This window comes from Megalobrama amblycephala, linkage group LG17, assembly GCF_018812025.1.
Source record: "Megalobrama amblycephala isolate DHTTF-2021 linkage group LG17, ASM1881202v1, whole genome shotgun sequence".
Lineage (NCBI taxonomy): Eukaryota > Metazoa > Chordata > Actinopteri > Cypriniformes > Xenocyprididae > Megalobrama > Megalobrama amblycephala.
The window spans coordinates 46,934,705-46,960,880 of record NC_063060.1 but is presented as its reverse complement, the minus strand read 5'-3'; the positions used below and the strand labels follow the sequence as shown (position 1 = coordinate 46,960,880).

The following is a 26,176-nucleotide window of genomic DNA, read 5'->3' as shown; positions in this document are numbered from 1 at the left end:
CCACATGTAACATGAGTAACAAGGACACTAAAATAAGGTGTTCTTGTTACAGTGTAATTATACATTTAAGTACTGAGTAAAATAATTAACTACATGTACTCATTATAGGGTTATGTGTAGGATTAGGGTTTGGTTTAGGGTTAGTTGCAGGTAATTATGTATAATTTGTAGTTATTACTACAGTAATTGCATGTAACATGTAACAATGACACTGTAAAATAAAGTGTTATTGCTAGTGCATTTCACAAACAATTACAAGCAAAATATTGAACTGAATGTGAGATTTTGAAGTAGAAAAACTGAACTAATTTCTTGTAAAACATACTCCAATAATCTTTGTTTTATTTACAACTTTCAAAAGATCATTTCTCTCTCTCAGTTTATGCTGAGCTGTTACAGATCATCAGTGGTCAGTCATTCATCTGATCTGACCATGACACACACGTTCATGCTGATTTATCATCGTCCTTCGGGTCATGGATGGATACGATGAAGATGAAACCATGTTCTTATAAGTCATTCTCAAAAATTGAAGAAGAGTCCATGTGCAGACAGATCTTGATGCAGTGTTTCAGGATGAAAGGATGATCTGCAGTTACGCTTGACATTGTTTAAAAAATGATTGCGCATGAAAAAGACTGTAAAACTTCAACAGTAAAACCTGTTCATGTTTAACAGCAGGTTCAATCACTTCATGTTTGGTTTAAAGATGATAAAAAATATGATGTAGAAACAATTTTCACTCATAAATTGCTAGTAAATCTCACAAAAATGACAAAGAATCAGCAACACATTGAATTAAACATGGGATTTTGAGGTAGACAGACTAAAAGATTTTTTTTTTGTAAAACATTTTAGTGCAGTTGCTTGTAATTATACAGTTATTACTATTAAGTACAAGTGTAACCTTTAAATAAGTGTGATCTCAGCATATTTTTAAGCATTTAACATTTAAATAACATTTGTTTGGTGAATCACAATAATTTATTTTGTTTTACATGTTCCATTTTGTGTTTTCTAGCCTCTCCCTACATAACAGCCAACAAATGAATGAACAAACAAACATATCAATCAATGATTAAACTGCACAATTCTTAAACAACTCTTTCCACATAATAGAATAATAGTGCAGTCGTGCAAACTCTGAAATAATAACACAACAATAAGGCTTTGGTCATATCTTCTGCACATTACACTCTGCAAATAATGAGTTAATTGAAACTTAAACAAAATGTCAGTTTTGTACAGAATTTCACACTTTCTATAGGATCATGAGAAGCATAAACCATCCAGAAATCTTCATTTCTCACATAAAGACATTGAATCGTACAGTATGTGTGCAGGTGTGTTAGTCTGGGATTTCTCACCTGTTCTCACACCTGTCTCATCTCTCCTGAAGAATCACCTCAACAGGTTCAAGCGATTCACATTAGGGATGCTAAAAATAGTCTCGTTCCTGACAGCGCTGTGAAATACATGGCATGAATGCAGAGGAGTGTGTTTTATTTCCTCTGTTGCATATGTATGTTTTGTGTTGCTGAACAGAAGACGGAGAATGATCTAAGCTCAGATGAGAGCAACATAAAGAGCCCCTTCAAGTACATTTGGCAATATATTTTGGCATTTGAAGGTAAAAAAGAAAAAACTAAGCTACTGTACATCATTCAGGAAACATGAGAACAAAAGAAGATTGGTCCCAGTTTTCATCACAATGCATCATCCCTTTAGGAGAAAATGAACATTGAACTAACAGCTGGAGAGTTTAGAGTGTGTAAAGATCAGTTCACATGTTAAAGTCGTCATGAAAGGGAAGTTGTGCTCATCTTTTCTTCATTATTGTGACGTAAATCCAAGTGAAATGGCTTCTGGAATGAGAACAAATGTAGGGCGGAACTTGTTCTTGTCTGTGGGGAATTGATTGGATGGTTGTGGTTTGCTATTGGTGGATGTCATGTGAGTGACAGGTTGCCCCGCCCTCGTCATCAGAGAAGAGATGTTGCTGCAAGAAGGAGGAGAAGATATTCTGATTCAAATTGATGAGAAACATGAATTAATACAATAATGATGCACACCGATAAATCATTTATAATAAACACTGCAATATTGCAGAAAAGGGTTTGATTTCATGGTGACTTTAAAGGGGACCTATTTAACCTATATTATTTCACAAGATGTAATATCAGTCTCTGGTGTCTCCAGAATGTGTGTGTGAAGTTTCAGCTCAAAATCCCCCACAGATCATTTATTATAGCTTGTCAAATTTGCCCCTATTTGGGTGTGAGCAAAAACATGCCGTTTTTGTGTGTGTCCCTTTAAATGCAAATGAGCTGCTGCTTCCGCCCCCTTTCCAGAAGAGGGCGGAGCTTTAACAGCTCAACAACAACAAAGCTGGAGAATCTCACGCAGCCAAAATGAGGATTGTCAGTAACGGTGTTCAGCCTTACATTGTTCAAACCGGAGTCGACACTGATGGAGAGACTCAGGAAGAAGTTACAACTTTTAGAATGAAACTGGACGTTTCTGAATGGTTAGTGGATAAATTGATGTAGTTGCTGTGGAGTTGACTTCTGCCATTGTGTTAGAACTGGTACATCATTGTTGATTGCAAAAACAAAATGGTGCCGCCGTGGGTGGAAACGTGCAACATAAACAAGATATTTTGAAGAACGCCTCTGTGTTTGTTTGTACAGTGCTGTGAATATCTGAAACATTCTTCAAAATATGTTTTTTTTTTTTTTTTTTCCCAGAAAAAAAACAAAAGAAAAAAGGAAAAACAGAAAACAAGGCAGTGTTTGGAAAAGTTACTGTTAAATGTAATGCATTACAATATTGCGTTACTCCCTAAAAAAAGTAAATAATTGCATTAGTTAGTTACTTTTTATGAAAATTAATACATTACTTTTTCTCACCTGGGCTAGGCTTGCTTGTTTGTTTTTAATAACAACAAAAAAAGTTATATTTTTGGTAAATGTAAAGACCCTTTCACACCAAAACTGAAATGAATAAGCCTCATGCTTAAGGAAATTCATATTTATGAAAAAGTAACTTAGATATTTTGTTGTAAATTGAAAAAGTAATGCATTACTTTACTTGTTACTTGAAAAAGTAATCTGATTATGTAACTCAAGTTACTTGTAATGCATTACCCCAAAACTGAAACAAGGAAATGCAAGACACATCCAATAACATTACATGCACACTCAATGACTTATCAAGAACAATGAAAACACCAGGACAATAAAATACACACCTGGGAACAATCTGGATGAATCAACACAAAAAAGGACTACAAACATGGAACACGAGGAACAAGACTTCAAAATAAAAGTCCTGTAACAGATCCAGGAATGTGTTTCAGCTGTGTTCATGGTTAGAAGGTGAAAATAGCAGTATTTAGCATTATAAATAATGTTAGATGCTATTTATACCTAGTGCTAATAGTGCCAGATACTATATTGTCATGTCAGTGTATTAGTACATTAAAATATCAACTACATACACATTCTCTTTATATTTATTAAAATCATACATGTTTACTGCCTAATTGGAACCTACTTGTCTCTATTCCTAAAGTCCACTAAATCCTACAACCAATCCTAATCATGCTGGACACGCTGATTATGAATATGAATGAATAAGCACTATTTCAAAAAACACAAAACATATTAATTGTGTAATATGATGAGTTTGATGAATGCCAAAAGTGATTTCAAACCTCATGTGGTTTTTCTATTGCAGTTCCGTCCTGATCCACATAGTTTCTCCAGTTTGTGAGTGATTTATTGGATGTTGAAATGAGCTGGAGGAGGAACAGAGCAGCATCTGTCGGTGTGGTGAGGTTTATGACTCAGTGCTGCAGTAAATCCCTTCATTGAGACGCTCTCCTGCGCTTCTGTCCTTGAGCCACACGCAGCCTGTGAGGAGTGAGCGATACTAGTGTACTGCTCAAACAAGCCTACTAAACTCAAAGATATATGAGCAAGATCACACGTGCAGTGCTGAACATTTCAAACACATAGTATGATCATCACCTGTGTTTGTGCAGTCTGGCAAACGGCAAAAACAGTTACAGCTGCACTTGTTTACATTTTATCAGAAGCATTCATCTGTTTACCAACACAATAAACACCAAATGCTACATATAGAAATCCTGTTGTCCATAATTAAAGGATTAGATCACTTCAGAGTCAGACATTCCTGATAATTTACTCACCCTCATGTCATCAAAGATGTTCATGTCTTTCTTTCTTCAGTTAAAAAGAAATGAAGGTTTTTGAGGAAAACATTCCAGGATTTTTCTCAATATAGTCAAAGACTATAGAATAACACAAGACACTCGTATTGTTTTGAATGGGAGAAAGTGAAACGCGCAATATGGCGGAATAAGTCCCGCCTTCTATATAAGAGCCAATAGCCGACTGGTAAAGTCATCGCGTCATTGCAGCGGGCGTTAGAAGCACCGGTTTCTATAGAAACAGTCAGACGCTCGCCTCCAAAGAGACGCGCATTTAGGTCTGCGCATGCGCATTAGCTTGATCCAGCCTGAAAAATAGTTTTTTGTCATGATTTGAGCGTTTGGAAAAAAAATTATATGACAGTTGTCAGATTTCATTGGTGATTACAAATATGAAATTTAGGCGTTTCAAAGATGGCCGCCGAGTGAAATGACTTGTCTTAAAGGGACTTTGATATAGTGGACTTCACTGGGGTTCAACAGGTTGAAGGTCCAAATGTCAGTTTCAGTGCAGCTCTACATGATCCCAGACAAAGAATAAGAGTCTTATCTAGAGAAACCAGGACATTTTCTAAAAAAAGAGAATATTTATGTATTTTTTAACCACAAATGCACTGATCTGTGATGCTCCATGACGTAATCACGTTGGAAAGGTCACGGAAAGTACCGATCCAGTGTGTACAAACTGAACGTACAAAGACTAAGTCAAACGGCCTTTACAAAAAAAGGTGAAAACAATTATGTCGGATGATTTTGAAGTTGGAGGAGAAAATGAGATCTACGTCATGCATGACCTTTCCAACATGATTATGTAATGCGTGGCACATCACAGAGCAGTGCAAGACAAGCATTTGTGGTTAAAAAGTATATAAATGTTTATTTTTTTTAGAAAATGAAATGGTTTCTCTAGATAAGACTCTTATTCCTCGTCTGGGATCATGTAGAGCTCTTTGAAGCTGCACTGAAACTGTCATTTGGACCTTCAACCCGTTGAACCCCAGTGAAGTCCACTATATGGAGAAAAATCCTGGAATGTTTTCCTCAAAAACCTTCATTTCTTTTCGACTGAAGAAAGAAAGATCTTGGATGACATGGAGATGAGTAAATTATCAGGAGATTTTAATTCTGAAGTGAATTAATCCTTTAAAGTTGTTTTCAACTCTTCAGAGTTGCATTTATTTTGCTGATTATTTATTTTGAACAAACACAGTTGAATCATCATCATCAGATCCGCATCCTCAAGCACACTTCAAATGTAATTTTCAGGCAAATCCTCAGTGTGATTGAGTTCACATGAGAGCATGTGCATGTGCTTTCTGCTGCTTTATTTGACAGCAATGTTTGCTATCTGCTGCAAACAGTGACACACTAAAGAGCTTATTGTTGCTAAAAATAGCACGAGCTTTACTCCTCTAAATCATTTGTGCAGTTTCCTCTGAACAGCTGAGGATTAGTGATTCCCTCGAGTGCTTCGCTCACAGACAGGACTCAAACGCTCATCTGATGGGCTTGCTTTAATTCTGCACAAAGGCCCACGGATCAGCTGACCAACTGTACGGACAGAGACGAGCGCTCAAATGCTGCGTAACGGCAGTCCTGATGATGATCAGACGCTCAGCTGGATATTCAGAACAGCTGCGTTTAACCACAGTCCAGCAATCATTCACCCCAAAATGAAAGTCCCGCCATTATTTGTTCATTCCAAACCCAAACGCTGCTTTATTTTTCTGTGGGAAGCAAAATGAGAAGCTGCTCTTTTCCATGCAGCATCAGTTCAGTGACCGCGACTGCTGACCTCCAGAAAGGACAAAGAACAGCGAGGATCATAAAGGGATCACAGCACTAGTCTATACAATCTCTAACTGTGTCTTTAGGGGTTCAACAGCTCACCACTGGGGCAGAAGGTTTTGTACCTTATTTAAGGATACTGTCAAGGAACATAGGAACATAGTCAGGTGCGTATTTATATATATCATACAAAATGCATGTTATTTTTTGTTTAGTACTGTCCTGAATAAGATATTTTACATAAAAGATGTTTGCATTTAGTTCACAAGACAAAACAATAGCTGAATTTATTAAAATAACCCCATTCATAAGTTTGTGAACCATTGATTCTCAATACTGTGTGTGGTTACCTGATGATCCACGACTGTTTTATGTTTTGTGATGGTTGTTCATGAGTCTCTTGTTTGTCCTGAGCAGTTAAACTGAGCTCTGTTCTTCAGAAAAATCCTCCAGCTCCTGCAGATTCATCAGTTTTCCAGCATCTTCTGCATATTTGAACCCTTTCCAGCAGTGACTGAATGATTTTGAGATCCGTCTTTTCACACTGAGGACAACTGAGGGACTCAAACTCAACTATTAAAAAAGGTTCAAACATTCACTGATGCTCCAGAAGGAAACACGATGCATTAAGAGCCGAGGGGTGAAAACTTCTGAATTCAAATATCAAGGTAAATTGTACTTAATATTTCTTCCGGGAAAATGCAAGTATCTTCTGTTTCTTCCAGAGGGCAGTACTAAATGAAAAACAATGATATTTAAATAAAATGAGAAAAATTGTGACATCTTCATCCTGTTCAAAAGTTTTCACCCCCCGACTCTTAATGCATCGTGTTTCCTTCTGGAGCATCAGTGAATGTTTGAACCTTTTTTAATAAATTCAGCTATTGTTTTGTCTTGTGGATTATATGTAAACATCTTTTATGTAAAATATCTTACTCAGAACAGTACTAAATAAAAAATAACATGCAATTTGTATCATCTCCCTTATTTTGTTAAAATTATTCACAGATTCTGCAAGTGGTTCACATACTTTTTCTTGTAACTGTATATATATATATATATAGGCCTCCTCTTGTGGTGATTGGATAGATCATTTGAATGTGTTTCTCCCGAACTTTGTTAACAAAACATCATTTTTCATATAGTGCTTTCAGCAGTGCCTCTGGTGGTCTATAGCGAAAGGAATACTGTATATATATATATATCTTTTGCTACACTCTTAGAAAGGTTCTATATAGAACTCTAGGGTTTGTGATTGAATTTGATAGAACCCTTTATTCCAAAAAGGTTCTATATAAGGAGAAATGGCTCAAATGATTGTGCATACTTTCATGTTTAATGTTTTTTTTTTTTTTTTTTTACTGTATGTTTATGAGCTGCTTAATTTGTCAAATTTGATTAAAATTAAAAATGAATAATTGTTTTTTATTAAAATTATAAAATACTATAAAGATATCTTTAAAATGATCCCATGATGGAACCCCTAAAGGTTCTATAGAGGGTATGCAAGTGACGTCACCGTCGACCGTTACGACTGTGGTTACGTCCACTGAGTGGCAAAAGACTGAGCGGCAGCATTGGTTTTCAGTGTGAATGTCACGAAAAACACACAAAACACTTCCAAAACAGGAAAGAGCTTTGTGATTGACTGAACAAACAGCTTTAACACAAAATCTGAGGTATATAATTTACAGACTGCTGAAAGCTACAGAAAAAAGAAGCAAATGGATCGCTGCAATTCACAGAAACAGCTCGACTCCAGCAGAGAAACATGTTTTGCAGTTATCATTTTGTGTCAAATTGTTGGATCTTGAGTTAAAATCATACCGTATATATTGTATTGTTATATATTGTGTTGACAACTCATCAATTAAATATTTACCATCTTATATTCTGCATAATTGGGTGTTTTTAAATAAACACTGACAAAAACTATACAAGTTTTAGGGCTGGACAATATGACGATATATATAACATTAATATAAGTGATCACCCGGATTTAAACCTACCTATATTGTAGTTATAAATATTCACAGGCAGATTTGCTTTATGTGTTTCCCCGGCGTCAAAATCAGGCACATATAAATGTCAGGAAACACTCCTGGCTGCATGTCAATATCCATGGATTAGGTTTCTTTGACATGTCATAGGAAGACTTTCGAGTCCAAGCTTTAGTGTAATCGTTAGTTTTACCCGCGTTTTTGCAGTTTCCCCTATTAAATCCAGTCATGCAGCAGCTTCTTTTGCCACTCAGTCCAGCTGAGGGAGCGCGTTCTGGCGGGAAGATGAAGCGCCTGACGGAACTCTTTAAGGTTCTATATAGAACCTTTATCATTGAGTTTTACATGATGTATCTGTGAATGTATACACAGTTTCTCGTGTGATTTATTGTGTATATGAGTGGTTCTTGATGTTGAGCCGATCCGACATGTCTATTAGCAGCAGAAACAGGATCCAGCATCGTCTGAATGACCCCTGACCCCTGATTACATGCTGTGGAGCGCTTCAGCTCACGAGCAGATCGTGTGTGTGTGAGGGAGAGAGAAGCTACGCTGTCTGTGTGAACAGAGAGACAGAGAGTTTTTGTAATTAGTAGGGATTTAATGGAGATTAACTCACTTCAATCTGACAAACAAGAGCAGAACCACCACACACACACACACACACACACACACACACACACAGGCGCTATTAGTCATGAAAAAAGGGTTCTCAACTAACATTTTTCATCACAGTTTTCATTAACGAAATTAAGACTAGTGCCTGATGTGTTTTATAAGTAGTAGTCAATGGTAAAGATCTATAAGATCAGATGTGCTCCAACCCTAATCAAACACACCTGAAGAATCTGATCAAGCTCTTGAAAATCACAGGCGAAGATTTAAACTAGGACTGAAGACCTCTGCTTTAACTAGTTCTTCACTGACATCCTCCTGCACCAACTTCTAAGTCGGCATTCATGATAATAACTGATCATTAGAGCACATTCATGTTTCCATCCACGTGTCCAGTGGCCGATCTCCGTCTCAGAGAGACAGAAGAAGCTTTCAGCGCTCAGGAGGAACACAGTGTGGGATGTTCAGAGATACTAAAATATATTCTCTTTCTTCTGTGGCACAGATACAGACGAGGAGGAGGCGTGATACGGAGGCAGAGACACAGAAAAAGAGCGCGCATGTGTGAAATCAGCCAGCGCACAGAATCACTGAGAGACAGCGGATTGATGGCTGCTATAAATAGCGGCACCTACATAAGCTCTGCTCTCACAGCAAAGCCCGTTTGACAGACGTGTGCGGTGATCAGATCTGAGCCTAATATACAGCATCAGCAACAACAACACGAGGGCTCGCTCTTCACCACAAAACATCATCTATGCATGAAGAAAACCAAACCACGGTGACATTATGTGTCATCCCGTCTATGGATGGACTGTTATTATTTAAAACAGCATGTGTTTAAATCACTATAAACAGCAGCTGATTTAAAACAGACTGAGACTCAAACACGATGAAGAGATGTTAGAGAAGAGAAAGGAGACACTCGATCTGAATGACATTTAAAAGAGTGATGAAATTACTATATCATGATGTTTTCCCATGAAAACACCTGTGCGATTAACAGATACATTAACTTATCATTATATACTTGGTAACAATATGTTAAAATAACGTTTCATTTGTTAAAATTAGTGTATATTACAGCATTAATTAACCTTAGTTACAGTAATATTAGTTAATAAAATGTTCATGTTCATGTTAGTTCACAGTGCAATTATGGCATGAACTAATGTTAACAGATAAAACTTTTGATGTTAAATACGTAGCAAATGTTGAGATTAATAAATGCTTTAGTAGTATTGTTCAAAGTTCATGGTTATGATTTCACTTTTTTAACTTTAGTTAGTGTGTAATGTTGCTGTTTGATCATAAACAACATCTGCAAAGTTACTATGCTCAAAGTTCAATGCAAAGAGAGATATTTTCTATAACAGAAATCACTTTTTAAGGACTACTACGAGCTTCTTCCTGGGTTGGTGACATCACAAACCCTAAAATTTGCATAAACTCCGCCCCCAAGAACACACAACAAAGGGGGCGGGGCCATGTTGGGCTGCTTTAGAGAAGAGGAAGAGTTGTTGTAGTAGAGTGTTGTTGACATGCCGTCATTTTACGCCGGACTGCTTCACAAACGAGGGTCAATTCAACACAAAAGATGAACATGACGGCACATGCTAGTGGATGAGTTGAATCAACTCCACAGCAACTACATAAATTTATCCACTAACCATTCAGAAACGTCCAGTTTCATTCTAAAAGTTGTAACTTCTTCCTGAGTCTCTCCATCAGTGTCGACTCCGGTTTGAACAATGTAAGGCTGAACACTTTTGTCATTTTGGCTGCGTGAGATTCTCCAGCTTTGTTGTTGTTGAGCTGTTAAAGCTCCGCCCTCTTCTGGAAAGGGGGCGGGAGCAGAAGCTCATTTGCATTTAAAGGGACACACACAAAAACTGTGTTTTTTCTCACACCCAAATAGGGGCAAATTTGACAAGCTATAATAAATGATCTGTGGGGTATTTTGAGCTGAAACTTCACACACACATTCTGGAGACACTAGAGACTTATATTACATCTTGTAAAAGGGGCATTATAGGTCCTCTTTAAGAATTCACTGATGAATATAAAATTCAAAAGAACAGCATTTATTTGAAAAAGAATATTTTGTAGCATTATATACTGTCACTTTTGATCAATTTAATGCTGAATAAAAGTATTAATTTCTTGAAAGAAATGGTAGAAACATCACTTATAGAAATGTAATGGTGTAAAGTAGTTGATTGTAAAAATGCTTATGATAAGAACAAAAGCGGTTTTATATATTTTATGAATGTGGCGTATGAGTTTGCAGGAGGAGTCACAGATATAATCCACACACAGCCAGTGGAAAAATGCTTTTATTTACTGATGAAACTACTGGAATAATATGAAGGCAAACACTGGAAGAGTAAAGCACTGTATCCCACATTCATGCTATAAACATCGTGTCCTCTGATATAAGCTCAGACACGTCATGTTGCTTTATCCCCTATGAGTCAAGCAGACAGACTGAAGAGTCGCTCCAGACACAGCCTCTCATCGGCAGTGATTAATACAAGCAGCCCTTTGAGAAAGAGAAGGCACATGGGAAACTTTCAACAGCACAAACACACATTCATGTGCGGTTACTTTGGCCCATTCCAGTTTATATAAAACAGTTCATGTATCAAAAGCAGAGAAGTTAATCAGACATTATTCTATTTCCGCTCAAACTCGACAACACGTTCAGCTCCAGCCGATCCGGTGAGCATCAGATGAGCTCAGACTCGTGCCGCGCCAGTGCGACAGGAAGCGTCTCTGCGCAGCGGCCCGGGAAGTGAAACCTGCAACCAGATCATTCAGATGGAAGTCTGTTTGGTTACCGAAACTCTTTAAAAGATCTTCTTTTGTGTTCAGCAGAAGAAATAAACTCATACAGGTTTAGAACAACTTGATGGTTGGTGGAATAAGTGATGACAGAATTTTCATTTTTGGGTGAACTGTCCCTTTAAGTACATCTTTATATGTAATTTTGTAATTCTATTGTCTCTGAAATATGGTGAAAGTTACTGCTGAATGTACTGACAAGCCCTTATGGTAAATTAAATATACTTTAATGTCAATTCGTTTGAAACTTGTGTGCCATGTATTTGAATTGTACTAAATGGCAACAAATACATTTAAAATATATTAACTTTAAATGTAATATCAACACACTACAGTTGAAATTATAACTTTACATCTCTTTTAAAAATCTTTTAACATGCTTTAAAGAAGTTCACTTCTTTCGATGTGTTGACTAATGAACTAAAGCAGTGTTTCACTTAAAGTGCATTTTAACACACTCAAGATTTTAAAAAGTGCAATAATATAAAACAATCATCATTAATATTACATTAATACCAGAATTAAACAGTATTAAAAGAACATAGACTAATAAAGCATTACATGATAAATATGGAAATAAACTCATATACATCATTAATATTATATCTACAGTAAAACTTTATTTTAAGGTGTCTATTACAGTGTAGTTAAACATTTAGATAATGAGTAATATTAATGAGCATCATGCACTTATTATAGGGTTAGGGAGTAGTTTAGGGTTAGTTGCATGTAATTATGAATGATTTACTGTTATTACTACAGTAACAAGAACACTAAAAGTGTTATCAAATCTACTTTTAAGATTTAAAGTGCACTACAAGTGCACATTCACCAGAGTTAAGCGCACTATTTTTCACACAGTTCATGTCTTTCATATCATGTCCATGTTTTATTGGTTTAGTAAGTCATGTAATAAGCAGCCGAGGTTCCTGATCTCGGTCCATTATGCCATGTGTAATTACTGTTTAGTTTTCTCTGTTCAAGTGTGTGTGTGATATCTCGTCCTGTTCATGCACTCACCTGAAGCGTGGTGTATTTTGTGTCACCTTAGTGTTGAATTCGGCCACTGGAATGCCACGGGACGCCACCTGCGGGCCGAACAAGGCTGCCGGATACACGACAGAGGACGTGCCGACCTGAGGGACAGACAGGAACACAGAGCTGACGGGACTTCAGACTCTACGAACCGCGTTCAGCTCGCTCAGCAGAAGCAGTCAGAAGTGACTGATATTTGATCTGAAACTGACCACCAGACAGAGGTCGCACGTGTCCAGCTCCTTCTCCACTTTAGTGAGGATGTGCGAGTCCAGAGTCTCTCCGAACCAGATGACGTGAGGCCGCAGCAGGCCGTCACAGCCCTTCTCGTCACACCTGTGGCAGAAACACCTCACATGAGCCGCTGGATCTGACCGTGACCTCAGAATAATGTCTGTGATGTGTGTGATAATGATGCGGAAAATATGGAAAACTGCAGTGTAAATCTGAAGTCTGGCTCAGTTTGCTCTGCTACATGAACTCAAGCACGTGACGCTCGTCTGCATCTCACTCTGTGAGCACAAATATTTCATCTCCAGAGCTGCTCTGAGAGTCTCTTTAGCAGCATTTTATCTGAGAAAGATACACACACTCACAGCTCTTCACCACAACCTGCCAGAATAAAAGTTTAGAAAACTGTCCCGCCAAAAATAAAGTTTGGTTTAACTTGAAGAAATTATGACAGGAATATATTACTATTGTACAGTAAAATGTACCTCTCAAAGTAATAATAATAATACAAAAATTATTAATGCATGAAGTAGTAATCATGTTTTAATTTTAACAGTAAACCTCTATTTTCACTCGATTACATATTTAAAAATTAATTAAATTGTTAATGTTTTATGCTTTCATTTGATTATCCCCATTTTTGTTGTATTAAATTATAAAACAAAAAAATATATATACACATGATGATTTTCTGAAAAAAAAAAAAGATTATAAAAATGTAATTAATCCTTTAAAATAGAACCAGAAAAACACGGAAAACACAGAATTTGGGAAAAATAAAACGGAATTTGAGAAAAAAAAAAGTATTTCATAAGGCCCTAAAAATGCAATTTTTGTTAGTCTCTTTAGCAGCATTTTATCTGAGAAAGATACACACACTCACAGCTCTTCACCACAACCTGCCAAAAGTTTAGAAAACTGTCCTGCCAAAATACAAGATAATACAAAATACAAAAGTAATAATAATAATAATAATAATACAAAAATTATTAATGCATTAAGTAGTAATCATGTTTTAATTTTAACAGTAAACCTCTATTTTTACTTGATTAAATTTAAAAAAATTAATTAAATTGTTAATGTTTTATGCCTTCATTTGATTATCCCCATTTTTGATAATTAATTTGTATTAAATCATAAATCCCTAAAAATGTAAACACATAATGCAGAATTTTTATTACGATTTAATTAATCTATTAAAATAGAACCAGAAAAAACACAGAAAACACAAAATTTGGGAAAAATAAAATGAAATTTGAGAAAGACAAAATGTATTTCATAGGGCCCTAAAAATGCAATTTTTGTTATACAATTTAACAATTTATTAAAAGTTTAAGATTCATGATTTCCATTAATTAGAGACACATTTCCAGTAAAAATGATAGAAAACTTGAAATGGAAAACATAAAACCAAAAGAATTTGGGGAAAAATGAAACGTATTTCATAGAGACCTAATAATTAAATTTTTGTTAAAGGTCCCGTTCTTCATGATCCCATGTTTCAAACTTTAGTTAGTGTGTAATGTTGTTGTTAGAGTATAAATAAAATCTGTAAAATGTTAAAGCTCAAAGTTCAATGCCAAGCGAGATATTTTATTTAACAGAAGTCGCCTACATCGAACGGCCAGTTTGGACTACATCCCTCTACTTCCTTCTTTAATGACGTCACTAAAACAGTTTTTTGACTAACCTCCGCCCACAGGAATACACAAGAGTTGCGTTTGTAGAGTGTGTTTGTCGCCATGTCGTCGAAACGCTGTTATTTTCATCCCGCAGTCCAATCACCGGGTCTGATTCCGGCTCAAATTGATAGGGTAAAATTAAAGACATGTTTACAATAACACTGAGCGCGTGCATCTCCACGTTATGGTAAGAGGCGTGACCTTTCCGGGCAAGGGTCGCTAAACTGCTGTCGAATCACAACACAGGAACCGCTGGCACAATCAGAACTCGTTACGTATTTCTGAAGGAGGGACTTCATAGAACAAGGAAGTCATCAGCCCGTTTTTATGACAGTGGAAACAGCGGTATACAGATAAGTAAATTATGTGAAAAATACTGTGTTTTTTTACACGCGAAACATGAACACATGTTATATTGCACACTATAAACACAATCAAAGCTTCAAAAAACCACAAAAAACGGGACCTTTAAAGTTTAAAGGTCCCGTTTTTAAAGTTTTTTTGAAGCTTTGATTGTGTTTATAGTGTGCAATATAACATGTGTTCATTAAATTGTTGTCAAATTGTATAAGTTTCATGATTTCCATTAAATTTTAGAAAAGAAAGGCATGTCTAATTAATTTAACCATTCAAACAGAGTCCATAAAACTTAAAATTGATACAAAAATAAAAGAGTTTGTGGGTAAAAATCAGAGGTGTTTGATAGGGTCAGTGTGTTGGTGGGATACCTGGGCAGATCTTTGACAGGTATGAGCGCGTCAGGGACATCAGGGTCAGGTGACCTGAAAGAAAATGAAGAGTGACAGTTGACCTCACATCACTGAATCATCTTCACAGTCGTCTGGATCTGCATTATTAACGGAGCTGCTCATGGTGCTGATTCACATGGGTCTGCTGGGTGAGTAAATGATGACAGGACTTTGATGATCGTGACTTACCCTTTGCCCTCCAGTGATGGGCAGATGGGGCTCTTGTGATTGACCTCCACATCTCCACAGCTCACACATCTGGTGTGAAACTGGTTACCTACAGACAGAAACCACAAATCTGTCATTCAAGAGATTCGTTCAAAAACACTGATTGATCCAGTAATGAAAGTATTTATAAGTGAGTCATTGAATCATTCACTCAAGAAATTTGTTCAAAAACACCGATTCAAACAAGTGAAGTCTTTATGAGTATGTTCACCGTGGACCTCCAGCACGCTCTTGGATCCGGCGCGCTGGTGCAGCTCGTCGATGTTCTGCGTGATCACCACCAGCGAGCGGCCCTGACGGCTGAGGCGCGCCTCGCACTCGGCGATGGCTCTGTGTGCGGCGCTGGGCTGGGCGTTCAGAGCCAGCTCTCGCCGGTAGTGGTAGAACTCCCACACCCTGCTGGGGTGACGCCAGAAACTCCCGGGCGTGGCCAGATCCTGCGGAGCACAGACACAGAGACGGTGTTCAACACTGGAGTAATGCGCTCAGGTCACATGTCTGGAGATTGTTCCACTGAAATGAGATCAAAGCTGGACTAATACCAACTGAATTTGCTCACACAGTGTATAACGACTTCCCAAAATTGTTTGATAATTTTTGTACTTTTTTTGGCATTTTTTTCCCCTATCTTGTTACATTTGTGGTGTTTCGGATCAAAAATGATCATTCTACAAAAATATTTGAGTGTGAGAGTGTGTGTGAAAGAGTGAGTTTGTGTGTGTAAGTGATAGGGCTGGGTATTGACAGAATTTCATGATTCGATTCGATTCGATTATTTTGGATGTAATATTTCAGTTTCAGTACATGGCAAATTTTCTGGAGGAAAAAAAATCTCTCAACTGTAAACTACACATGAGAGTCAGCTGGTACTACTATAATAATACTGAAGGTTAAATTAACTTATTTATATACAAACACTTAAATTACACTCAATGATGTTTTTATTATAAATAAGGTTTAGAATTACATAATCATATTTCTACTCCAATTCGTTTTTTTGAAATATAAACATTTAAATCGCAGCTGTCATAACTGATTTATTCAAACATGCATTAAATATTGAAGAACATTATAATGAATATGTAACGGTGCATAGCTATATTTATCTTTCTAGAGTTCACTTTTCTAGCTGATTAATGAGTTTATGGTCACTGAATGTGTTTTTCTGAGGTAAATGTGACGTTACGTGACATTGTTTAAGTTTTATTGACGTCTTTCCGAGGTTGAAGCACTGATTGAGCGATTACACGAGACATGATACGGATTTCAGTAAGTTGTACTGTATATTTTAACATACCTTCAGATGTTCATGTTTATTTCGCGCTGTAACTGGTATTAAAGCGGAGGAGAGGATGATCACATGCTTCTCTTTAACTGAGGCGCTAAAGCGATCTGTCACGCCACATTAAACAGCGCCAAAACGGTATTTATTTTTTGAATCTCATAATAAGATGGACGTCATTTGAAATCTGAGACTTTGCTTCATATCAAAAGTAACAAAGCACAAAGATTATTGTGATTTATTGGATGGGAGGCGCCACATATTCTGCTCATTCATCAACTGAAAACAGACGATTCTAATCGATTCTTGGGATTTAAGAATCAATATCGGTTCGTAAAAATGAGAATCGATTAAAACCGAGAAATCGATATTTTTTACCCAGCCCTAGTGTGTAAGTGTGTGAGAGTGTGAGTTAGTGAGTGAGAGTGTGTGTGTGTGTGTGTGTGTGTGTGTATCAGTGTGTCTGTGTGTGTGTGTGTGTGTGTGTGAGACCTGTGTTTTCCAGGTCCTCCAGCGTCCTTCAGCTCCTCTGATAGTCGGTACGCCGCTCTCCGCACTCACTCCTGCTCCAGTGATGACGGCGATGTGACGGGCCTTTGAGAAAACCTCCCGAAACTCAGCCATATCTACACACACACACACACACACACACACACACACACACACACACACACACTTAACTACACAATAAACATATACACCTGCTTCATGGCAAAAACATACACAAAAGCACATCTTTTCACAGTCACAATTCTATGGTAAGTTTGTGAAAGTGGTTTCCAGGGCGTTGCTAGGGTGAAACACCACACGTGGAAAAGAGTCTCTCACATCAGTATCAGCACTACGACTACTGATCACTATCAGCACTTCAGATACTGAAAATGTATCTGAAAAGGCATTTAAGACCTTTTTAAGGCCTGAACAATAATAAAATAAACTTTGGTAAAGTTGGTTTTATATTCGAACATTCAGTCTTCTGATAAATTCAGACTTTCCAATAAATGTGCAATAAATTAATGTTTGCGAATTTTAAGCAGCGACATGATATTGACAACCAACGATTGTCAACTTACAACATTTTTCAGTCGATCAAAATAGGCAAGTATTGTTTTAATGGCATATTTACTTGTGAATGTCCACTGAATGTCCAATGTAGTGTGATTAACAAGGCTATTGAATACGGATGTCCGAATGTGCGAATATAAAACCAACTTTAACCAAGTTGTTAATAAGTAGGTCAATGTTTAGGGTCATATTAAACGCACCTGAGTTGGTCCGGGTGAGTTGATTGACGGCTGTCCATCTCCCGCAGTGAGCCGCTGCTGCCCTCAACATCAGCTGATTCACGATCATTTATTGAGCTCTAGCCTGTCAAAGACACACATATATGTATATCAGTCTGTTTTCAAAGTCAGATTATGTGCGATTCTAACGTCACAACGTTTTATAAAGTTTTTATTGATCAAGTTAGCTTATTTAGTGAAGCATTCTAGCATTAAACACAACACTAGATCCGATATCAAACCAAATGCGGATATATTACACAACACAGTAAAAAGCACAAGTTGAACCACAAACAAAAATCAATCATGATAGCATCACAACATATTCCATCTAATCAATGATCGCGATAGACAACATCAGAAGAGCCTCATCTGAACGCTTCAGGTCTTTGACAGCGAGCTGAAATGATCGACTGCTGCTCGTGATCCACACACAGATATACATTCATCAGAAGAACTCATAATAACTTTAATAATAATACCTTTATGGAAGTTACACGAGGAAAAGCGCTTTTCGGGCGTCCTCCTACCGTAAACTACGTAAACATGTCGTAAAGTGTGTAAACGTGTCTCAAAGCGCGTCGGTTTCTATGGTGATGCTGTGGCTCGGGTGAAGCGCCCTCTAGAGGAAGATAACGAGACTGCAGAATCAACACTTTCTTTTTTCTTTCTTTTTTATTGCAATATTAACAAACAGAACAAATGTATACAAAAAACATAAACAATATTTCAAATAAAAATAAATTATGGTTCAATAGTAAACAGAAGAAACATGTAAGAAATTAATAATCCAACAAATTAGAGAAGAGAAAAGAGAAAAAAGAAAATAGGACAAATAAATAAAGAAACAAATATATTAAGGAAGAATATTAAACATGGCACAAATTATGGATGTTTTCATTGCTTTCTTGTTAACTGAAGTTGAAATTGTATTTAAATACATCTTCAATTCTTGTTTGAAAAAAAGTTAAAGTGGGGTTTACTTGAGTCAACACTTAATTAAGCACATTTCTTTTGTAAATTATAATTATGACATAAAAAGTCGAAAAACTCCATATTCAGTCCACAACACTTGTCAATCATTCTTCAATTATATTATTATTTGTAAACAAATAATAATATAATTGTATAAGATATTTAGTTTTATTACAATACAATACTGTTTTTATTCATTTATTTTTTATCAAATTATTTAAATAAAATCTATTAATTTATTATTTATTTTATTTGACATTTTTTACACTGATAATGAAGTTTTATTTATTTAATTTTATCAAATGCATTTATGTAAATATAATTTTAAATATAAAAAATAATATAATTTATTTATTAATTTAAATAATTTTCTGCATATTTATTTTAATTATTATTATTTTTAATCAAATGTATGTAACTTATTTTTATTTTTAATTGTTTTTTTTCTCTAGACTTTTCCACGGACCCCTGGCGCTCCCTTGTGGCCCCTGAGGGTCCCGACTCCCTTTTCTTAATTTATTTTATTAAAATTAAATTACAACTTCAAGAACCGCTGAAGCGGCGCAGCGCGATCACGTGATATCTGATACTTTTCTCAGCGCTGGTCGGGATTGACCAATCACGTGGTTACGATCGCAGAATAACGGGTTTTTTTAAAATAACAATTTCTTGTATAATAATGGAATTTATTTCTATTAGTATATCAGATACCAGTCCTCGAAATGATCAGATTATCACATATTCTGAAATATTTCTCTAAAACAACACAACACACGATGACGACTGCCGTGTGTGAGCCGAGCTCTCGCGCGCCCACTGGAGGATCCGCGCGCGTCTCTCGAGGAGCAGCTCTCGGCTTCAGCGGAGCCGTTCACCGACACCAGCAGCTCTGTGTCCGTCCCGGTGCAGCAGTGGCCGCAGATGGAGGGCGATGGCGGCCTCTCTGGAGGATGATGCCGCGCGCAGGGCGCCGTTCCTCCGCCACACAGGGCGATCCGTCAGCCTCCGCACAGGTAGAGACACAAAACAACAACAGCTGGCAACTTCTCACGGACACACTCGAGAACGCGCTCGTTATCGACACTGTGCTGATTTAAGATGAGGCTCAGCAGCAGGAGCAGCATCTCGTGTTGCCATGGTGACCCGCCATTATTTTCAGCTGAGTCAGTACTAGAGCACGAGGCGATGTGTGATAACTGTGATACTGCATTAAGCGATCGAGATGAAGTTATCGAGAGGTTTGTGTGTGTATTCATGTGTGTCTTTGGCGTAATATTGCAGTGTGTTCCTGCAGGATCATCAGATGTGGACGTGAAGGGCTTGTGAAGTAGTGCAGGTGTCATGAGAGCGGATCTAGTGCACTTACAGTTCCACCCTGCGGATAATCACACAGAGCCGTGTGTTTCCATTAATGATCAACACTGTCACCAACCTGAAGAACTAGAAACTGCAAGATTATTATTTACTGATTCCATACCAGCAAACAAAAATACATTCAGAATGTTTTGCTAACGTTGCCTTTAACCTTCTCTTAGCATTCAAAACATGTAACTTATTATTTAAATGTTTTAAAAGCTTTTATTTTGCTTATGCTAACATTAATAGGGGGACAAATTGCATGTTATATGGAAAACATTAATTTTAAATGATCTCTGAATGTTCTGAAACAAGACAAAGCTAACATTTAAAAAGCAAGAATTCAGGAAAATAATAATAAGAGTGTAAATAATGTTTACTAACGTTTTGAGAAAGACTATAGAATACAGTGCTTCCCACGGGTTTTAAATATACTTGTGGTGGTAGTGGGGTGGAAAATCCTCCTATTACCCACTGCACAAAAATTTTCTACTGCATGTGACAAACAACAAATAATGTGTGATTTTTAACAGTATTTTTATTTATTGAAATTCATTTGAATTACATAGCATACTATTACATTTAATTACATACTAATTTTATGCATTGTAAATTGTGCAAAATTACAGCATTAAAAATTGTATAGTTCTCTCTAGGTCATATAGTCACTGAATGGGACACAGATTTTACTAGTAAAATTTATATAATGAATACATGTCAAATAATGTTCTTAGTCTTTTCTTCCTGTGGGGGAGACTACAATAATTTACTATGAATTAAATGGAAATCAAATTAAATACAATTTATTGTGTAACCAAAATACCAATAATGCCCAGAAGAAGAAAAAAAACTTAGCGCGTGACTTTTAATATACTTTTATAAACAAGCCCGAAATACACCTGGACTCTTATTTTGAAATGTCTGTACTATTGCGGGATGATCCTTCAGATGAGAGATAAAATATGCATTCTTACAACTATCTAAAACAATTTATATAAAGGCCATAAAGTATATATTATCATAATTCATCAACTTGAGTTCATTAGCAATCGCTTGGCATAAATCTGCGATTTTCATTGATTGAGATTCACTTTGAAGCAGCCTGAAGCGCTGTTGCGCGAACAAGTAGAATGTGCAACAGCGCCGCCTTATGACTTTGCAACATGCAATGCTCTTTGTGAAATATCCACCGCATCTGTGCAGCGCACGTGGAAATGTTAGCGGGAGTAAACATTTGTGACGCACACATAACGAGCAGGTACGAAACACGTAGGGCGAGGGGAGATTTGCCACTAGTTAATCGATCGTGGATGGTTTCATTATCTTGGGCAGATACAAAAGTATAAGAGGATAAAAATAATAAAAAGCAAAAATGTGTCTCCAAATATACTTGGGCGGCCGTTAATATACCTGGGCGTCCGCCCAAGTAAAGTCTATGTGTGGGAAGCACTGTAATAACACAAGATGCGTCACTCGTATTGTTTTGAATGGGAGAAAATGCAACGCGCAATATGGCGGAATAAGAGACAAGAGACAAACATTTAAGAAGTTTTTATGAAGTTTTAAGAAGTTTTTACAAAATTTATGAGACAGTTGTTGTCAGATTTCATTGGTGATTTCAAAGATGAAATTGAATCGAAAGCTTGACAAACATCTTTGGAGAATTTGATGTTTCCCCATTCGGAGAGATAGGAGCTGCACTTGAATGCCCGAGAGGCGTTTCAAAGATGGCCGCCAAGTCAAATGACTTGTCTTAAATGGACTTTGTTAAAGATTCACCAGCCATTTGTAAGTTCTTTCTTAACTGGAATGTAGTAACTAGCTAGTTTGTTTACTCACAAAAATAATACAATTCTGTCAACATTTACTGACCCTCAACATATTTGAGTCTCTTTGACAATATTTTGAAGAATGTTGGTATTCAGTCTTTATTGACTTACATCGTATTTTTGTTTTTCATACTGTGGACCAGAAACTGGCTTACCAGCATTCTTCAAAATATTTTTGAGTGAATTTTTGAGTGAACTGGCCCTTTAAGGTAGAAGGTAGTTAGTATGTCGTAGGGCTGCACGATATATCGCATGAGATTGTCACGCGCATTTCGTCAGTAAAGCCGGTTCCCTGATTACCGCTAAATCGCCATCACCTGCTTTCAAATGGAGATGCATTGAATAGAGAGAGCTGTAGATCACTGATAAGCCACGCAATATCGCGTTCATAGCGCAGATGAATCGCCTTCGATAATGAATGCGATATTGCGTGGCTTATCAGTGAACTACGGCTCTCTCTATTCAATGCATCTCCATTTGAAAGCAGGTGATGGCGATTTAGCGGTAATCAGGGAACCGGCTTTACTGACGAAATGCGCGTGACAATCTCATGCGATATATCGTGCAGCCCTAGTATGTCGTAAGCTCTTCGTAAAGCAATGATCCAACAGCAGCTTTCAAGTATGTGAGCAGAATATATTCATTATTCGCTTTCCAGAAGAGGGCGGAGCTTTAACAGCTCAACAACAACAAAGCTGGAGAATCTCACACAGCCAAAATGAGGATTGTCAGTAACGGTGTTCAGCCTTACATTGTTCAAACCGGAGTCGACACTGATGGAGAGACTCAGGAAGAAGTTACAACTTTTAGAATGAAACTGGACATTTCTGAATGGTTAGTGGATAAATTTATGTAGTTGCTGTGGAGTTGATTCAACTCATCCACTAGCATGTGCCGTCATGTTCATCTTTAGTGTTGAATTGACCCTCGTTTGTGAAGCAGTCCGGCGTAAAATGACGGCATGACAACAACACTCTACTACAACAACTCTTCCTCTTCTCTAAAGCAGCCCAACATGGCCCCGCCCCCTTTGTTGCGTGTTCTTGGGGGCGGGTTTATGTAAATTTTAGGGTTAGTGATGTCACCAACCCAGGAAGAAGCTCGTTGTAGTCCCTACCAGCCATTTGTTGTAGTCCTTATAGGATTAGTTCACTTTCAAATGAAAATTAGCCCAAGCTTTATTCACCCTCAAGTCATCCTAAGTGTATATGACTCTTTTCTTTCTGATGAATATAATCTGAGATATATTAATAAATATCCTGACGCATTCTGAGCTTTATAATGGCAGTGAACATGATCAATGAGTATGAGCTGAAGAAAGTGTCTCCATCATGGGCGGATTGGCCATCAGGCAATTCTGGCAAATGCCAGAGGGGCCGGACCATTTTTTTAATGTGGGCCGGTCAGTTTTATTTTTAATATATATAAATAAATAGTTTTTACATGCCGACAGCGCATAGGATGGGTTTTTATTGTTAACACGCCCCCTTTAGTTACTGTTGCTATGTATATCCAACAAGCCATGGCGCTCTCACGCCACACATCATGCTCTCTCAGAGTGAAAAATACATTGTAGCAAAAAGGACACTGACAATGCGTTGACAGACAAGAAATTTAAACAATAAATACCGTTTTGTGGCTCTTTAATGTGCCTTGACAGATTGCTGTAGTGCCTCAGTTCAAGCAGCCCGTGACACTAAGTCCACAACGTTAATCTAACTACTTTTTTGGACATAAGTGTGGATACGGTGTTATGATTGGTTAGATCGCCTATCAATCAAACTCAGCGCAACACGAGCAAATTGTCAGTAAAAGTTAGAAAAAAAAGAAAGGCAGTGCAGAAAAGGTTTGAGAAAGCAAAAAAATGCTCTTAAGTCGGACGCTGCCAAATGCCTAAAATTAACCAAACTCTCTTCAAAGGGTTTAAATTCGGCTGTTGCAGCGCAGGACAGTAGTGCCGTAGAGGTAAGAAAAAAACAGAAAGTACAGCTAGCTCATCCATCATAAACGTACTCCACACGGTTCCAGGGGGTTAATAAAGTCCTTCTGAAGCAAAACAATGCATTTTTAAAAAATAATATCCATATTTAACAAGTTATGAATTCAGATATTTAGATTCTGCCAGACTGCCTTCCGTATTCAAGTTACGAAGAAAAAAGCTTGGGCTAATTTTCATTTGAAAGTGAACTAATCCTTTAAATATGATTTCTGTAAAAGAAAATATCTCCCTTTGCATTGAACTTTGAGCGTCGTAACTTTGCAGATGTTGTTTATGCTCAAACAGCAACATTACACACTAACTAAAGTTCATAATCATAATCAAGGACCCCTTTAAAGGAATATTCGTTTGATCATTCTTCAAACATTATAGGAACGTTACTTTTCAGTGTTCTCTGAACATTCCAAAACACATGAAAATTCTGTAATATATTCTAAAATCTCACTTTTAAACAAACAATTCTCAATTTATCCAGAATCATGCAGCTCTAATATATTATGAAATGCGTTATACAAAATACAGGGCTGGTTTTCATTCATAAGTCTGTCATTTGACACACTGTAGTGGATGAGACAGTCCACTAGATGTCGCTAATGTGCTTCATTGTGTACTGAGTGTCACATGACTCTTCAGTGTTGGTACAGACACTAACGAATTGCCTGTTAATGTGGGTCACTTTCACATCCTTCATCACTAAGATACACATCAGGAAGCTCAGTACGGTCACAGTACTCAGAGTCTTTTGACCTGATAATTATTTGTCTCAATGTGTGTTTTCAATAGCCGGAGAAATCTGGAACATTTAAGATGAGATGAGATGAATGTGCATGATGGATCAGGACAGTTCTGGTGCTTTTAATTATCCTCTCAAAACTCTGAACAAAAGAGGAATAGAAGAAAGAAATGTGTTTAATAGAGCAGTTTGAGAACATTAATAAAGACCAGATAACTCTGAATGAGGGTTATATTAACTCTATAGGAAGAACATTTGTTCATAACTTCGAGAAAACGTTCCCCATTGGCTGGCTGCATGTAATGCGCGTGACCTGCAGTGAATCTCAGATCTGTACGGCTGGAAACGAGCTTCGGCACAGATTATAATGACATAACTCCCTCAGAGCCGCCGGCACACATGGCAGAAATTAATGAGAGGATTTCTCTATCGCCCCACTTTAATATCCAATTAAAGCGAGAAGCGTGTCTGTGCACCACTGGACAGTGTGTCCATAAAGCTGAGCGCTGGAGACGCCACGACATCCTCGGAAGATACACATGATGGAAGGCCTACACACACTTTAAACCATACACATTTATACATCAGTTACTTTAGTACATATCATCACATTATGTTGGTGCATCATTAATTAGATCTTTGAAAGTTAACCCCAAATGGTGAAATTCATTTTTAGTTACAAATATAACAATCTAAATCATTTCAAGACATCCCTAGTAAGTTTCTAATCGATGGAAAATGCTTCTATAGAGACCAGTCTGTTGAAGAATCCATGATAGCACAACACTGTGTCCTAACTAGACATGCTGCAACACACGATAAACTCCGTTTCTTTAATGTTAAAAGAGTCTAATGTGAGTTTGAATATCATTTATAGTCGTACTGAAAGCGACAATGGATAATTCACCTCAGATCCTCAAAATAAATTAAAGGAAGATTGTTTCACTCCGCCCACACGCTCTTCTGATTGGCTGTGATTTTGGATTGATTTGGTTGCGAGTGCAGTGCGTTTGCAGAGAGAATCTGCCCACACGCTGTTCTGATTGGCTGTGATTTTGGATTGATTTGGTTGCGAGTGCAGTGCGCTTGCAGACAGACTCCGCCCACATGCTGCTCTGATTGGCTGTGATTTTAGATTGATTTGGTTATGTGTGCAGTGCGTTTGCAGAGAGAATCTGCCCACACGCTGTTCTGATTGGCTGTGATTTTGGATTGATTTGGTTGCGAGTGCAGTGCGCTTGCAGAGAGACTCCGCCCACGCTCTCTTCTGATTGGCTGTGATTTTGGATTGATTTGGTTGCGAGTGCAGTGCG

The 26,176-nt window shown here is 37.3% G+C and overlaps 2 protein-coding genes and 1 long non-coding RNA gene across 4 annotated transcripts in view; 1 reads left to right on the top strand and 2 right to left on the bottom strand.

Annotated features, from left to right (window-relative positions):
- Positions 1-346: 346 nt before the first annotated feature.
- LOC125251309 lies at positions 347-4,263 on the bottom strand. The gene is made up of 4 exons (XR_007180967.1): positions 4,214-4,263; positions 3,716-3,914; positions 3,251-3,330; positions 347-1,999 (listed from the first exon to the last, which is right to left on the bottom strand). It is a non-coding gene; the product is annotated as an uncharacterized LOC125251309 (long non-coding RNA).
- Positions 4,264-10,957: 6,694 nt separating this feature from the next.
- On the bottom strand, positions 10,958-18,608 carry LOC125251267 (NAD-dependent protein deacylase sirtuin-5, mitochondrial). Its single transcript, XM_048164243.1, has 9 exons — positions 18,454-18,608; positions 17,954-18,056; positions 17,181-17,314; positions 15,618-15,843; positions 15,368-15,455; positions 15,158-15,211; positions 12,729-12,852; positions 12,502-12,617; positions 10,958-11,438 (listed from the first exon to the last, which is right to left on the bottom strand). The coding sequence occupies exons 2-9, from the start codon at positions 18,039-18,041 to the stop codon at positions 11,366-11,368; spliced, it is 903 nt and encodes a 300-aa protein (XP_048020200.1). The 5' UTR covers positions 18,042-18,056; positions 18,454-18,608; the 3' UTR covers positions 10,958-11,365.
- Positions 18,609-19,707: 1,099 nt separating this feature from the next.
- LOC125250970 (phosphatase and actin regulator 1-like) overlaps positions 19,708-26,176 on the top strand; it is a 38,508-nt gene continuing 32,039 nt past the window's right edge. For both annotated transcript variants that reach the window (XM_048163823.1, XM_048163822.1), the window contains exon 1: positions 19,708-19,959. In XM_048163823.1, coding sequence (XP_048019780.1) covers positions 19,878-19,959 — 82 coding nt within the window. In that variant the 5' untranslated portion in view covers positions 19,708-19,877. The remainder of the gene's footprint in view (positions 19,960-26,176) is intronic.

What these genes read in the sequence shown, in the direction of transcription:
- LOC125251267 (XM_048164243.1), bottom strand. Translation starts at nt 18,041, where the DNA reads ATGATCGTGAATCAGCTGATGTTGAGGGCAGCAGCGGCTCACTGCGGG. An exon ending in ACTCACCCGGACCAACTCAG is followed by an intron (nt 17,315 to 17,953) that starts GTGCGTTTAATA and finishes GTGTGTGTGTAG; the next exon opens with ATATGGCTGAGTTTCGGGAG. An exon ending in CCTGTCAAAGATCTGCCCAG is followed by an intron (nt 12,853 to 15,157) that starts GTATCCCACCAA and finishes TTTCTGCCACAG; the next exon opens with GTGTGACGAGAAGGGCTGTG.